General features: G+C 42.1%; 1 protein-coding gene across 1 annotated transcript in view; it reads left to right on the forward strand.

Annotated features, from left to right (window-relative positions):
- Nucleotides 1-1547, forward strand: part of LOC121547373 (glutamate dehydrogenase, mitochondrial-like) — a 43534-nt gene extending 41987 nt beyond the window's left edge. Inside the window, exons 11-13 of the mRNA XM_045209875.1 lie at nt 303-394; nt 502-564; nt 839-1547. Of these exons, the coding sequence (XP_045065810.1) occupies nt 303-394; nt 502-564; nt 839-958 (275 nt within the window). The 3' untranslated portion in view covers nt 959-1547. The remainder of the gene's footprint in view (nt 1-302; nt 395-501; nt 565-838) is intronic.
- The last annotated feature ends 13310 nt before the right edge of the window (nt 1548-14857 follow it).

The following is a 14857-nucleotide window of genomic DNA, read 5'->3' on the forward strand; positions in this document are numbered from 1 at the left end:
TCTTGTAAATTGTCTCAGTTTTTTCAGAGTTGTAAGGACAACTGTAACTGGCGATATTTCTGCTGGTTACGCCCGTATATATAGTAGGTTAAGGTGACGTGCCAGATAGAAAGATAGATGGATAGCCTTTCTGACGTTGACGTATCCACTGAAAGAAAACGATACTGATCTGAAATGTGTGAGTGAACCCAGATGAATGTTGATTGTCTGGATAAACTTGAAAATGAGATGGTTGTCAATGATCAGGTTACATTGCTACATTGCCATCTAACTATTTATCTCTCTCTCTACCTCTCTGTCAGTGTCCGTTCAGGAGAGTTTGGAGAGGAAGTTTGGAAAGCAGGGAGGACCAATCCCCGTTGTCCCCACCGCTGACTTCCAGGCCAGAGTCGCTGTGAGTACACACACACACACACACACACAAACAACCTATGTGGTATGGAAATGATGTAGTGTGTTGGGAGTTTGATAACACATCTTTCCTTCCTCTCTCCACTACAGGGTGCTTCTGAGAAGGACATTGTTCACTCTGGTCTAGCCTACACCATGGAGAGATCTGCCAGGGTAAGAGTGTGTGCATGCGTACATGTATGCGTGTTTGTGTGTTTGCGTGTGTTTGTGAGGTTAGTGCCAATGAGTCAGATCCTAGAATTTAATTATATGTTCTCTATGAGTCAGACTGTGATAATGACAGTGCCCCCGCCCTGGCCTGGGGCACCTCTCAACCACACCACCATGTGTCTGTGTATGTTTGTGTCAGTGGGTGTGACTGGTTTTGCCAGTGTAACTGGTATCTAACTAGTGTTTGTGTGTGGTTGTGTGTTTTGTCCCCCTGTAGCAAATCATGCGTACGGCCAGTAAGTACAACCTGGGTCTGGACCTGCGGACGGCTGCGTACGTCAACGCCATCGAGAAGGTGTTCAAGGTCTACAACGAGGCCGGCATCACCGTCACATAATCACCCTTTCAAAGTCAGACCCCTCCCATACTGCCCTGCTAGTGGTTCCACCGCTTCCCCATCGGCCAATCAGCCTTTAGAACATTTTAGCGTTTACATTAGAGATCCTCGCCTCCCCTTCATACACACACGCGCATACACGCACGCATACAGACACACGCATACACACACACTGACACGTACTGTGTTTTGTGTCCCATGATCTCGCCATATCTACCAGTATCATGTCAGTAACTCAGTATTTCTGTCTCGTTCTGTTTCAGTATTGTCAATCAGTTTTTTGTATATTGTGAAAGGAGCAGGTTGTAGCAGGAAGCTAGCTACGCTGAGAGAGATTTAAAACAATCCCCCCCCCCCCCTTCCGTTGCTATCAGAGTTCCCTGTCTGCCTTTGTCTTGTTTGACCCTGGTGTTGCCATGGTTTCAGACCACAGCACTGAAGATGCCTTAGCTCTGACGGAGCTCTGTACTGAAGAGACGCACATACACCACTATACTGTACTTTAAAAAAAGGAAATAGATTTAAACTTTATACCAGGGAAAGGTGATATCATATACAGTATCTCACAAAAGTGAGTACACCCCTCACATTTTTGTAAATATTTGAGTATATCTTTTCATGTGACAACACTGAAGAAATGACACTGGGCCCAAAGTGTCAATATTTTGTGTGGCCACCATCATTTTCCAGCACTGCCTTAACCCTCTTGGGCATGGAGTTCACCAGAGCTTCACAGGTTGCCACTGGAGTCCTCTTCCACTCCTCCATGACGACATCACGGAGCTGGTGGATGTTAGAGACCTTGCACTCCTCCACCTTCTGTTTGAGGATGCCCCACAGATGCTCAATAGGGTTTAGGTCTGGAGACATGCTTGGCCAGTCCATCACCTTTACCCTCAGCTTCTTTAGCAAGGCAGTGGTCGTCTTGGAGGTGTGTTTGGGGTCGTTATCATGTTGGAATACTGCCCTGCGGCCCAGTCTCCGAAGGGAGGGGATCATGCTCTGCTTCAGTATGTCACAGTACATGTTGGCATTCATGGTTCCCTCAATGAACTGTAGCTCCCCAGTGCCGGCAGCACTCATGCAGCCCCAGACCATGACGCTCCCACCACCATGCTTGACTGTAGGCAAGACACACTTGTCTTTGTACTCCTCACCTGGTTGCCGCCACACACGCTTGACACCATCTGAACCAAATAAGTTTATCTTGGTCTCATCAGACCACAGGACATGGTTCCAGTAATTCATGTCCTTAGTCTGCTTGTCTTCAGCAAACTGTTTGCGGGCTTTCTTGTGCATCATCTTTAGAAGAGGCTTCCTTCTGGGACTACAGCCATGCAGACCAATTTGATGCAGTGTGCAGCGTATGGTCTGAGCACCGACAGGCTGACCCCCCACCCCTTAAACCTCTGCAGCAATGCTGGCAGCACACATACGTCTATTTCCCAAAGACAACCTCTGGATATGATGCTGAGCACGTGCACTCAACTTCTTTGGTCGACCATGGCGAGGCCTGTTCTGAGTGGAACCTGTCCTGTTAAACCGCTGTATGGTCTTGGCCACCGTGCTGCAGCTCAGTTTCAGGGTCTTGGCAATCTTCTTATAGCCCAGGCCATCTTTGTCTTTTTCAGATCCTCAGAGAGTTCTTTGCCATGAGGTGCAATGTTGAACTTCCAGTGACCAGTATGAGGGAGTGTGAGAGCGATGACACCAAATTGTGTGAGAGCGATGACACCAAATTTAACACACCCGCTCCTCATTCACACCTGAGACCTTGTAACACTAACGAGTCACATGACACCGGGGAGGGAAAATGGCTAATTGGGCCCAATTTGGACATTTTCACTTAGGGGTGTACTCACTTTTGTTGCCAGCGGTTTAGACATGAATGGCTGTGTGTTGAGTTATTTTGAGGGGACAGCAAATTTACACTGTTATACAAGCTGTACACTCACTACTTTACATTGTAGCAAAGTGCCATTTCTTCAGTGTTGTCACATGAAAAGATATACTCAAATATTTACAAAAATGTGAGGGGTGTACTCACTTTTGTGAGATACTGTATGTTCCTCAGTTTTCCTCACAGAGGGGTTAGAGGTCAGGGCCCGTATCCACAAAGCATCTCAGAAAATGTCATAGGAATCCTGTTATAACCTGTTTTAAGACAACAACAAAACTCCCAGCTCAGAGTAGGTTTTAGGATGATGTTAAGACACTGGTCAGACAAACTCTGAGCCTGGAGTAAAATCAAGTTTATCATAGCTGGTAATCACGATAGTTTGAGGTACTGCAAAGGGAAGATAGTGATGACGCTCATTGCCATTGTTGTAAATGATGGGCAATAACCAATCAAGATGAGGCATTGGTAGCTGTGAACTCTAAATAGCACACGTACATCAAATGTTGTAATGGTAAAACGTTTGATATATTTTTCGCCTGACACGATCACTTTGCATATTTTTTTATTATTTGCCTAATATGTTGGCATGCATAATCTTTCTTTTAAATCCAATTCTGATGGTTGTTAAAAGCTCCAGATTATAATTACCCCAACAAGCTATCTTTCCACAGGTTTGTGGTCTGCTGGTGTCTAAATCCTTCCCTGACCACTTCACTCCCTTAGTTGCTGTACTGAAGGGCATCACTGGTGAATAGAACCTTGTTTTACGCAATAGCACTTCCCCCACACCATCCTTTGCTGCTCTATCGTCAGCAACGGTTGTGTCAATGTTTTCAACCTCCTGAAATGTTTTTAGTTCTGGTAGCACTAGTCTGAAAGTTATCAACTGACCTTCAGCTGATTTAGAACCGTGGCACATTATGTCCATCTGAGGCAAAAGAGAAATTCTAGTTTAGTTCTTTAGTCTCTGTCATTACGTTCCTTCTACACTCCTGTCTGTAATAAAACTACACCTAGTTCTGAACAGCCTACGTCCAATGTACTAGTCCTGTTATCAAGTGGCTCCACCCAGATCACCATACCTTTGTAATTAGTGACCTGTCTGGTATCAGTAGTGTTAGTACTGACTCTACCCCAATGCATTCTCATGTCAAATACATTTACACAGAAATCATTCCATCTAACCCATAACGCGTTAGTCACTGCTAGTCCACTTATATAAGTTATAAACATACTAAAACATGCTCAAGTCATTTAGTCAGTTTCCAACAATCCCTCATCTGGAACAATGATCACTCATGTTCCACGCCACCTAGAAAACATCAGCCGGTTAGAGGGGGGTGAGGCTCACACTGTTCTCTGTCGAATTATCCCTTCCATGCAACTAGATACCATCTGGAGTCACTAGTCACTATCGCCATAACCTTGAGAGAGGACAGACCACAACAACAGTTTAAGGCATTTCTGATTCTGGAAATCCAGACAAACTATTCACCAATGACAAATTATTACATTCTCAATTTTGTTAATACCAACATTTTAAGACATTTTCTAAGACAATTGTCAAAGAGCTTAACAACACACTGTTGAAACCATTTTGCAAATTGGCTTATACTCCCTTATCATACTGGCGACCTCACCGCAGAGTTACGGGGTCAGGAAGTTAGGGAGAAATCCCGACCATACAGCAGACCCAATCTGGTGAGATTTGTATTGAAACAAAGACAACAGCAATACACTTCTTCATATTATACTTAAATCTCACCCAATGTCTCTATAATTTATAGTGAAGGTGATTAGGCCTCACCAGAAAGTCAGGACAAAGGTCATTGAACACCATTAAGTATTTTCTTTCCCTGTACTTCAGACTACTTATTTTAAAACATTTCAAACATTTCCGTTATTCTGCTTACCCGGTTTGCATTATGTTTTTCAGTACCTATCTTATTAGGAGAATTTGCATGGGTCCAACCAACATTCGAACAATAGATAGTTCAGAAAATGTCATTTGTGTGCCCTTTTAAAGTGCATCCTTTCTAACCCATGAAGAACCTACTAAAACCAAATGAAAAGACCCCACACAATTAAATCAGACACAGTATTAACACCACTAACAAATATTCATAAATGGTGGGTTGCATGTGCTGTGTGTGTGGTAAAACGTAGGGCAAAAACAAACAAATGGCCAGGCCTTACTTAATTGGGAGTTCCCTTTACGGCCGGATCCGGGTACCTTTATACTTTTATAAAACTGCAGAATTTCCCTAACTGCTCTCCCAAGACAACAGCCTTGGGAAACATTTCAAAGAGAGAGATAAGGACACCCTATCCTCTCCTGGAAGAGAAAGTGTACATTTCGTTAGTATTCACTATGCTAAATCTTAATCAGCAACACAAAGGTTTTAATTACAAACAAAACAAACATAAGTCCACTGTCCTCCCTCCAATCATTAATCGTTTGTTTTAAGCCATCCCAATGTTTATGTAGCCTGTAATACCCTTAGACACGGCGGCATTCCTCTCGCCACCGAGTCTAACGATTTACTCCCGTATATGACTGGTCTCTCTTTTCCCCATGATTTTGCGTAAACACTACAACATTTTAAAAGGTCATTTTAGGTTTGGTAACCCCAATGCTGTCGCTTGACAGAATTGCTTTTTCAAAACTCTACAAACAATTACTCACAATATTAACTCCACTCTAATTTCTCGTGACCCTCCTCCCTTTCGTCAATTCTATAAAGCTATTTGAGAATAAGACGGAATAAAGTGTCTCACGAGATTGAAAAACACCTAGGGTTTTCCTGAGTGTGTGAGGAGTGTTTGGTCGTGCCAAAGAACGCATTGTTCCTACTCGATCACGTGTAATGTGCTTTGTGCCTTTCTCATATGATGCTTTGTGACCCTGCTCTGCCAAATAGTTCACTAATGTGGTGAGGTCTGGCATATGAGTTTCTTTGTCTTTTGACACCAATAACAAATAATTTATATACTGTACCAACACAGAACCCTCAAATTTACAGCCTTTTAGCGATTGTTTCAATGCGGCGTGATACGAAGTTGGACTATTTGTAAACCCCATTGGTGTCCTCACCCCTGTATACTTCTCCCCCTGGCAAGAAAACCCAAACCAGTGTCGTGACTACTCAGCCACCGGCACTGACCAAAATCTATTTTTCATGTCAAGCACACTGTACCATTCTGAGTCTGAGGGAATAGATGCCAAAAGCTCTGCCAAATCCGCTACCACTGGTGTGATTTTCACTGCATGTTTGTTTATGCCGCGGAAATCCACTGTAATACGCCATTTCATTCCCTTTTTCATTGGGAATAAAGGGCTGTGGCACCGAGCGGGTCCTTATACCACTATGCCTCGTTCAAGTAATATTGGAAGATCCTCCACCACCGACTTCTCAGCCTCCGGTTTAATGGGGTCTCGCTTCATCGGTGGCAGCGGCTCTCCCACCACCACAACAGGCTTGCAACCTTTAATCAGACCACTATCTAATGCGTATTTTGCCCATAGTGAATGATCCTGAAACAACAATTGCTCGGCTTTCGCCGTTCATAATGCAAATCTTTATTTGATACCTTTCAGAATTCATTCTCCTGGCATCTCACAAAGATTATCCAACCACAAAACCAGTTCTACACCCGGCACCATGTAAATTTGTCCTGGTGTTGTTACTGGTCCTATGTTCAAAGACATGGGTACAGTAGTCGTGGTATCGCTTTAAATTCTGCCTGTTACCCCACTAAATATAAAACTTTTTGCTGTCGTAAATTTAGCCTATGTCGCGCTCCCTTGGCCCGCTACACTCACTTTTCCAATGATCAACGGCCCCACACCTAAAACAGGGATCTATCGCCCTATGCTTCAGTATTTTTCAGCATCTTTTCCCTCCCTTTTTTTTGTCTTACTTTGGTCATTTAAAAAACTGTTAGTGACTTTCACTGTGGCTGTATTAACCACACGCGCGGCTGCAAAGTGAGCTGAATTGGATTCCACTCTCAAAGCCTCCTGCGCTATTTCATCCCAATGAAAATGTTGGTCCACTACCCCCGCAATAGCCGTTTTGATAACAGGTTTCAAACCTGCCATCAAAGCAAACGTACACATTCTATCAATGTACTCACGTACCTACTATTTTTGATGCTGAGTACATCTAATAATTTTGGTTTTATCGTTTTTGCTTTTCTGTTGATAGAACGCTGACGTCAAAACGCTGGTGTATTGAGCTTTTGATTTTTCTTTTATGTCATTGTTCCAACTCACAATAGCATCTCTGAATTCTTTATTAGATTGGAATTTTCCGTCAGCAGGGAAATGCTGACCAATTTTATCCAGTTTGCTCAATTTCTGCATACAACAGTTAAAAAGTCTAGCATTTTCATTGAACACAATCAAAGTTTACATAAGCACTAGATACCTTCAATTGCACAATTTATGTGCTTGCCCAATTTAGACATATTTTTTAACAATGTAAGGTTGCGTTCCAAATGGATAGCTTGAAATAACTTGATGTAGGTAATCAAATAATCAAAAGAAAAACTTGTTTATTTATTAGCCTAGTGGTTATAAATATTTAGGCATATCATGTGAAATAGGCCTCGTGAAATCATTGTCATAAGTGCAAGAGATACTGTTGCATGTACAGTACCAGTGAAAAGTTTGGACACACCTATTCATTCCATTAATCTACATTGTAGAATAATAGTAAAGACATAAACTATGAAATAACCCATGGAATAATGTAGTAACCAAAGAGTGTTAAACAAATCAAAAGATATTTGAGATTCTTCAAAGTAGCCATCCTTTGCCTTGATGACAGCTTTGCACACTCTTGACATTCTCTCAACCAGCTTCATGAGGAGTGCTTTTCCAACAGTCTTGAAGGAGTTCCCACATATGCTGAGCACTTGTTGGCTGCTTTTCCTTCACTCTGTGGTCCAACTCATCCCAAACCATCCCAATTGGGTTGAGGTCGGCTGATTGTGGACGCCAGGTCATCTGATGCAGCACTCCATCACTCTCCTTCTTGGTCAAATAGCCCTTACACAGCCTGGAGGTGTGTTTGGTCATTGTCCTGTTGAAAAACAAATGATAGTCCCACTAAGCGCAAACCAGATGGGATGGCGTATCGCTGCAAAATGCTGTGATAGCCATGCTGGTTAGGTGTGCCTTGAATTCTAAGTAAATCACTGACAGTGTCACCAGCAAGCACCCCCACACCATCACACCTCCTCCATGCTTCACGGTGGGATCCACACATGCCGAGATCATCCGTTCACCTACTCTGCATCTCACAAAGACACGGCGGTTGGAACAAAAAATATCTAATTTGGACTCATCAGACCAAAGGACAGATTTCCACCGGTCTAATGTCCATTGCTCATGTTTCTTGGCCCAAGCAAGTCTCTTCTTCTTATTGGTGTCCTTTAGTAGTGGTTTCTTTGCAGCAATTCGACCATGAAGGCCTGATTCACGCGGTCTCCTCTGAACAGTTGATGTTGAGATGTGTCTGTTACTTAAACTCTGTGAAGCATTTATTTGGGCTGCATATCAGTTAGTTAAGGTCTTGTTGAGCAGCTAATAAGTAGAATCAGGTGTGTTAAATTAGGGTTGGACTCAAAACCCACAAGACGGTAGATCTCCAGGAAGAGGGTTGGGCAGCTCTGTCTTAAAGTAATGATGCTGTTGTTTCTCTTTGCTTATTTGAGCTGTTCTTGCCATAATATGGACTTGGTCTTTTACCAAATAGGGCTATCTTCTGTATAGCACACCTACTTTGAAGAATCTCAAATATAAAATATTTTGATTTGTTTAACACTTTTTGGGTTACTACATGATTCCATATGTGTTATTTCATAGTTTTGATGTCTTCACTATTCAATGTAGAATAATGGAATGAGTAGGTGTGTCCAAACTTTTGACTGGTACTGTAGGTCTAGATTATTTATGGATTGATTAAATATCAAAACATTCTTTTAAAAACTCAAAAGCAATTGCAAATGATGCAGGAACCACTGCCTCACTGCATTTTTCTATTATCAAGACACCTGCTGGAGACACCTGCTGGTAACTCTTAACTGGTTAGGACAGCTCATGAGGTGTCCTAATTATCTGTCAACTAGGTGTGACTCTAACGACTAAAGAGGCTTCATACATAGCTTTTATTTTTACCCATAACAGTAGGAGTGAAATGTCTCTATTCTCAGCACTTACGACCAATTTTCTACTCTGAGACGCTTTGTGGATACGGGCCCAGGGCTCATGGTTAGAGGTCAGGAGTCAAGGGGTAATAGTTAGGGTTCTGTGCTGAGGAACACTGGGTTCTACTATATCAGTCCCCCCACGAGCCCCCCAACCTTCCCTGCCTGCTGCTCCGGTCTTGTCCAATCGGACCCTCCCCCAACTCCCCCCACCCTGAGAGAGAGAGGAGAGGAGATACTCAAGGGAACAAGCGTTCTCCTTTTACTTCTCCAATAACCCGTCCAAGCCCGCAAATGGAAATTGCTTTGGGAAATTTGTATTGCCTTTTCTAGTTGAATACCAATAAAATTATGAATACCAATAAAATAATACAAAAACACAAGTGTGGCTTGACTGTGATGTATAAACGCAGTATGTGACGTACAGGCAGACAGAGACTAGTGCTGAAGGATAGGTGTTTTATTACTGTTATAGTGTCCTATTACCTTTATACAGATCTCCGTTACAGTACAGAGATGGGGTTGGTTGAGGGGAAGGAAGGTTTGTGGTTGAGGTATCCAGGGAACTCTTCAGGGGTGAGTGGAGAGATGGTAGAGTCCATATAGGGATGGTGCGGGGGGTGGGGGGGAGAGAGACATGGTATTGTCCAGGTCGGGAGATTATTTGAAAAGGCTCTTTCCGATAGACTTGGCCTTGTCTGCAGCACTGTCCTTGGCTGCATCTGCTGCTACCCCTTTCACCGCATCAGACACCATGCCACCAATACCTGGAGAAACAACCACATCATCAGACACCATTTCAACAATACATACAAAGACATCGGACTCCAACACACAACCGTTATATTTCTTTCACCTGGGTTGCATTCAGGAGGCTTCAACATACTAAATGTTGCAGATAGAAATGCCATGAATAGAGCTGACATTGTTGGTGTATGTGTCTAGATCAGGGGTGTCAAACTCATTTTGCCCCGGGGGACGGATTTGGTCTTCAACGAGGTACGGAGGGTCGCACTGAAAATGAGTTATTTCCTCGCCGTCAAAATTAGCAAAAAATAGTCTCTATATCCACAATGTTTTGAATTTTTGATGGTCCCTTACTGTCTAGCTTTCATTTCGGTGATTATTAGCGAGCTGGACACAGTCAATAAACTGTATGTAAGTCTATTATCCTTTCTACACAGTTTGGATTTGGTTTCAGTCATTTAAAAGTATATTGAGTTAGTTTCGTTTGACACCCATACAGGTGAGGCTACATGACTGTTTGCATGGTAACTCAGAATAGACAGATCACCTTGATCTTTCTTCTGGTCCTTCGTTCCTCCTCCGATCATGCATCCCACCTTCTCCTTCACCACACCAGCTAGACAGAGAGATAGGGGGGGGTGGTGGGGGGCTGTCAAACATGCATTCGCAACTTCTGTCTCGACATGATGAGACAATTGGTGGAATTAAATTGGATGTCTTGTTAGGGAGCGTGTATCAGCAAAAACTGTCTTGACGTGATGCCACAGAATGTTTGCTTATTTTTCAGTTTCTGGTAGAAATTAGCTTCTACACTTTTAAATCTAGACAAACCCAACGAACTGTATATTTAGAAACATGAACAGTGCCAAAACGTTTTTCTTTACATATTTGGTTTAAGAATGTTGTTGGCTCATCAATTGCAGCTGCTCTTACAATTCCAAAGTCCAGTTTGAACATTTTGAAGGCTGATAACACAACAATGAACACTAAATCAAAGCCAAACTGTATATTACTGCATATAAACATCCCTTTTGCTGTGTTTCTGGTTTTAAACTATTAATTCTCCACATGAATGTCCCCCATCATTCAAACACTTAAACACATTTTTCTTAAATTTATTTTTCTCACCTGCTTTGTCGATGACCACATCCACCTGTTTCCCTGATCCTTTCAGAAGGTCCATCTCTGTGCGTGTTCTGTACTCGGCCGTAGAGTGTGTGTGAGAGTGTGTGAGAGCTTTTGGATGTGGGTGGGTGTGTGTGCATGGGTTTATATGAGGTTGGGAGAGATGCTTACAGAGGCTACCATTCCATCACACACCCCTCAAGTCACACACACACCCTCACGCTTTTGTTATTGGTGTCCATATTAAACCATGTTGTCAGTGGAAATGCCTAGCAGCGGAACTGTAAATACCATAGGTGGGAGAGGCCTCATAACTTTATTAGTATCCTCAAACGTTGTTTGAACTGAGGATCCAAAAATGATAAAGGATATACAGATACTTGGACTTGGTCACAAATGCACGCACATATGCACACAATCCCTATTCAGTGCATAGTTATCCATTATGTGAAGATGCACATGATGCATTATTAGATGCAAATAATTCATTTATAATTTATTTATTTGATATTAAGATGCATGGGAAACAGGAAATACTGGATGTGATGTCCTGGGAGGTTACCAGACCATTTGACTAACTGTCAAAACAGCTCAGCTATAAAAACAGACACAAAGATACATGGGCCAAGCCAAAACCAGCATAGAACGCACACCGTACCAGGACAGCTCTCTCAAAGATTGTTTCTCTGTGTTTGTGTGGATTCCTTAGGGGTGTTGGCTGTGTGTGTGTGACAGTGACACCTACCGCGCCTAGGTGTGGGTCCTCTCCATTCCACCCCTGGCAAGACACTCCTCTGTTTTAATGTCTTCTGGCACAGGATCAAAGTGTGTGAGGAACAGTTAGGGACTTGTGTGAGAATGGAACATTGGACAGGTTATATGTAATCCTGAAAGATCATTAAAACACTAAGGGCTCTATTCAAACCGTATCGCTGAAGTTCAGCGTTACCAGTGGTGGAAAAAGTACCCAATTGTCATAGTTGAGTAAAAGTAAAGATACCTTAATAGAAAATGATTCAAGTAAAAGGGAAAGTCACCCATCAAAATACTACTTGAATAAAAGTCTAAAAGTATTTGTTTTTAAATATACGTAAGTATCAAAAGAAAATGTAATTGATAAAATATACTTAAGTATCAAAAGTAAAAGTATAAATCATTTTGCATTCTTTATATTAAGCAAACCAGACGACACGATTTTCTTGTTTTTATCATTTACGGATAGCCAGGGGCACACTCCAACACTCAGATATAATTTACAAACAAAGCTTTTGTGTTTAGTGAGTCTACCAGATCAGAGGCAGTAGGAATGACCAGGGATGTTATCTTGATAAGTGCATGAATTGGAGGACCCTTTTCCTGTCCTGCTAAGCATTCAAAATGTAACAAGTACTTTTGGGTGTCAGGGAAAATGTATGGAGTAAAAAGTACATTATTTTCTTTAGGAATTATTTGATTTGATTTATTAAGATCCCCATTAGCCGACGGCAATGGTGACAGCTAGTGTTACTGGGGTCCGACATACAGTTGAAGTCGGAAGTTTACATACACTTAGGTTGGAGTCATTAAAACTTGTTTTTCAACCACTCCACAAATTACTTGTTAACAAACTATAGTTTTGGCAAGTCGGTTAGGACATCTACTTTGTGCATGACACAAGTCATTTTTCCAACAATCGTTTACAGACAGATTATTTCACTTATAATTCACTGTATCGCAATTCCAATGGGTCAGAAGTTTACATACGCTAAGTTGACTGTGCCTTTAAACAGCTTGGAAAATTCCAGAATATGATGTCATAGCTTTAGAAGCTTCTGATAGGCTAATTTGACATCATTTGAGTCAATTGGAGGTGTACCTGTGGATGTATTTCCAGGCCTACCTTCAAACTCACTGCCTCTTTGCTTAACATCATGGGAAAATCAAAAGAAACCAGCCAAGACCTCAGAAAAACAATTGTAGACCTCCACAAGTCTGGTTCATCCTTGGGAGCAATTTCCAAACACCTGAGGGTACCACGTTCATCTGTACAAACAATAGTACACAAGTATAAACACCATGGGATCACGCAGCCGTCATACCATTCAGGAAGGAGACGCGTTCTGTCTCCCTAGAGATGAACGTACTTTGGTGCGAAAAGTGCAAATCAATCCCAGAACAACAGCAAAGGACCTTGTGAAGATGCTGGAGGAAACAGGTACAAAAGTATCTATATCCACAGTAAAACAAGTCCTATATCGACATAACCTGAAAGGCCACTCAGCAAGGAAGAAGCCACTGCTCCAAAACCACCATAAAAAAGCAAGACTACGGTTTGCAACTGCACATGGGGACAAAGATCGTACTTTTTGGAGAAATGTTGTCTGGTCTAATGAAACAAAAATAGAACTGTTAGACCTGGGGCGGCAGGTAGCTCAGTGGGTAAGAGCGTTGTGCCAGTAACCGAAAGGTCGCTGGTTCTAATCCCCGAGCCAACTAGGTGAAAAATCTGTCGATGTGCCCTTAAGCAAGGCACTTAACCCTAATTGCTCCTGTAAGTCGCTCTGGATAAGAGCGTCTGCTAAATGACGTAAATGTAAAAATGTAAATGATAATGACCATTGGAGGAAAAAGGGGAGGCTTGCAAACCGAAGAACACCATCCGAACCGTGCAGCACGAGGGTGGCAGCATCATGCTGTGGGGGTGCTTTGCTGCAGGAAGGACTGGTGCACTTCACAAAATAGATTGCATCATGAGGAAGGAAAGTTATTGGGATATATTGAAGCAACATCTCAAGACGTCAGGAAGTTAAAGCTTGGTCGCAAATGGGTCTTCCAAATGGACAATGACCCCAAGCATACTTCCAAAGTTGTGGCAAAATGGCTTAAGGACAACAAAGTCAAGGTATTGGAGTGGCCATCACAAAACCCTGACCTCAATCCTATAGAACATTTGTGGGCAGAACTTAAAAATCGTGTGCGAGCAAGGAGGCCTACAAACCTAACTCAGTTACACCAGCTCTGTCAGGAGGAATGGGCCAAAATTAACCCAACTTATTGTGGGAAGCTTGTGGAAGGCTACCCAAACCGTTTGACCCAAGTTAAACAATTTAAAGGCAATGCTACCAAATACTAATTGAGTGTATGTAAACTTCTGACCCACTGAGAATGTGATGAAATAAATAAAAGCTGAAATAAATAATTCTCTCTACTATTATTCTGACATTTCACATTCATAAAATAAAGTGGTGATCCTAACTGACCTAAGACAGGGAATTTTTACTAGGATTAAATGTCAGGAATTGTGAAAAACTGAGTTTAAATGTATTTGGCTAAGGTGTATGTAAACATCTGACTTCAACTGTATACCGAAAAAGAAATTACAGACTAAATACTTTACAATTTACATACATTCAAAAACATTAACATGTAGTGTGGGTGTGTAGTGTGTGTGTGTGCATCTATCACATACACATACATGTCATTACATACACACAACAAGGAGGTCACATGGGGGAGAGGCGTTGTGCCTTGAGATGTTGCTTTATTTTTCGTTCCATGCACTCATGTCTCTGTAAAATACTGTATGTTACCCTGGATTTGTTCTTTACCTGGGGACTGTGAAAAGACCCCTGGTGGCATGTAGTGGAGTAAAAGTAAATATTGTCAAAATATAAATAGTAAAGTACAGATACCCAAAAAACGACTTAAGTAGTGCTTTAAAGTATTTTTACTTAAGTACTTTATAGTGGTATAACGTTACAGCGTGATTTAAATTTAAAGGCAATGTTCCCGCGTTAGCGGAGACCGCATTCACGGTAAACGCTGCAAATGTCTGCTCAATCTGAAATTACCTTTCAATTTATATCACACAAGCTGTAACGCTTCAGCTATACAGATTGAATAGAGCCCTAGGACTGGGCTGAATGACACTAGAG

This window comes from Coregonus clupeaformis, chromosome 31, assembly GCF_020615455.1.
Source record: "Coregonus clupeaformis isolate EN_2021a chromosome 31, ASM2061545v1, whole genome shotgun sequence".
NCBI classification, from domain to species: Eukaryota; Metazoa; Chordata; class Actinopteri; order Salmoniformes; family Salmonidae; genus Coregonus; species Coregonus clupeaformis.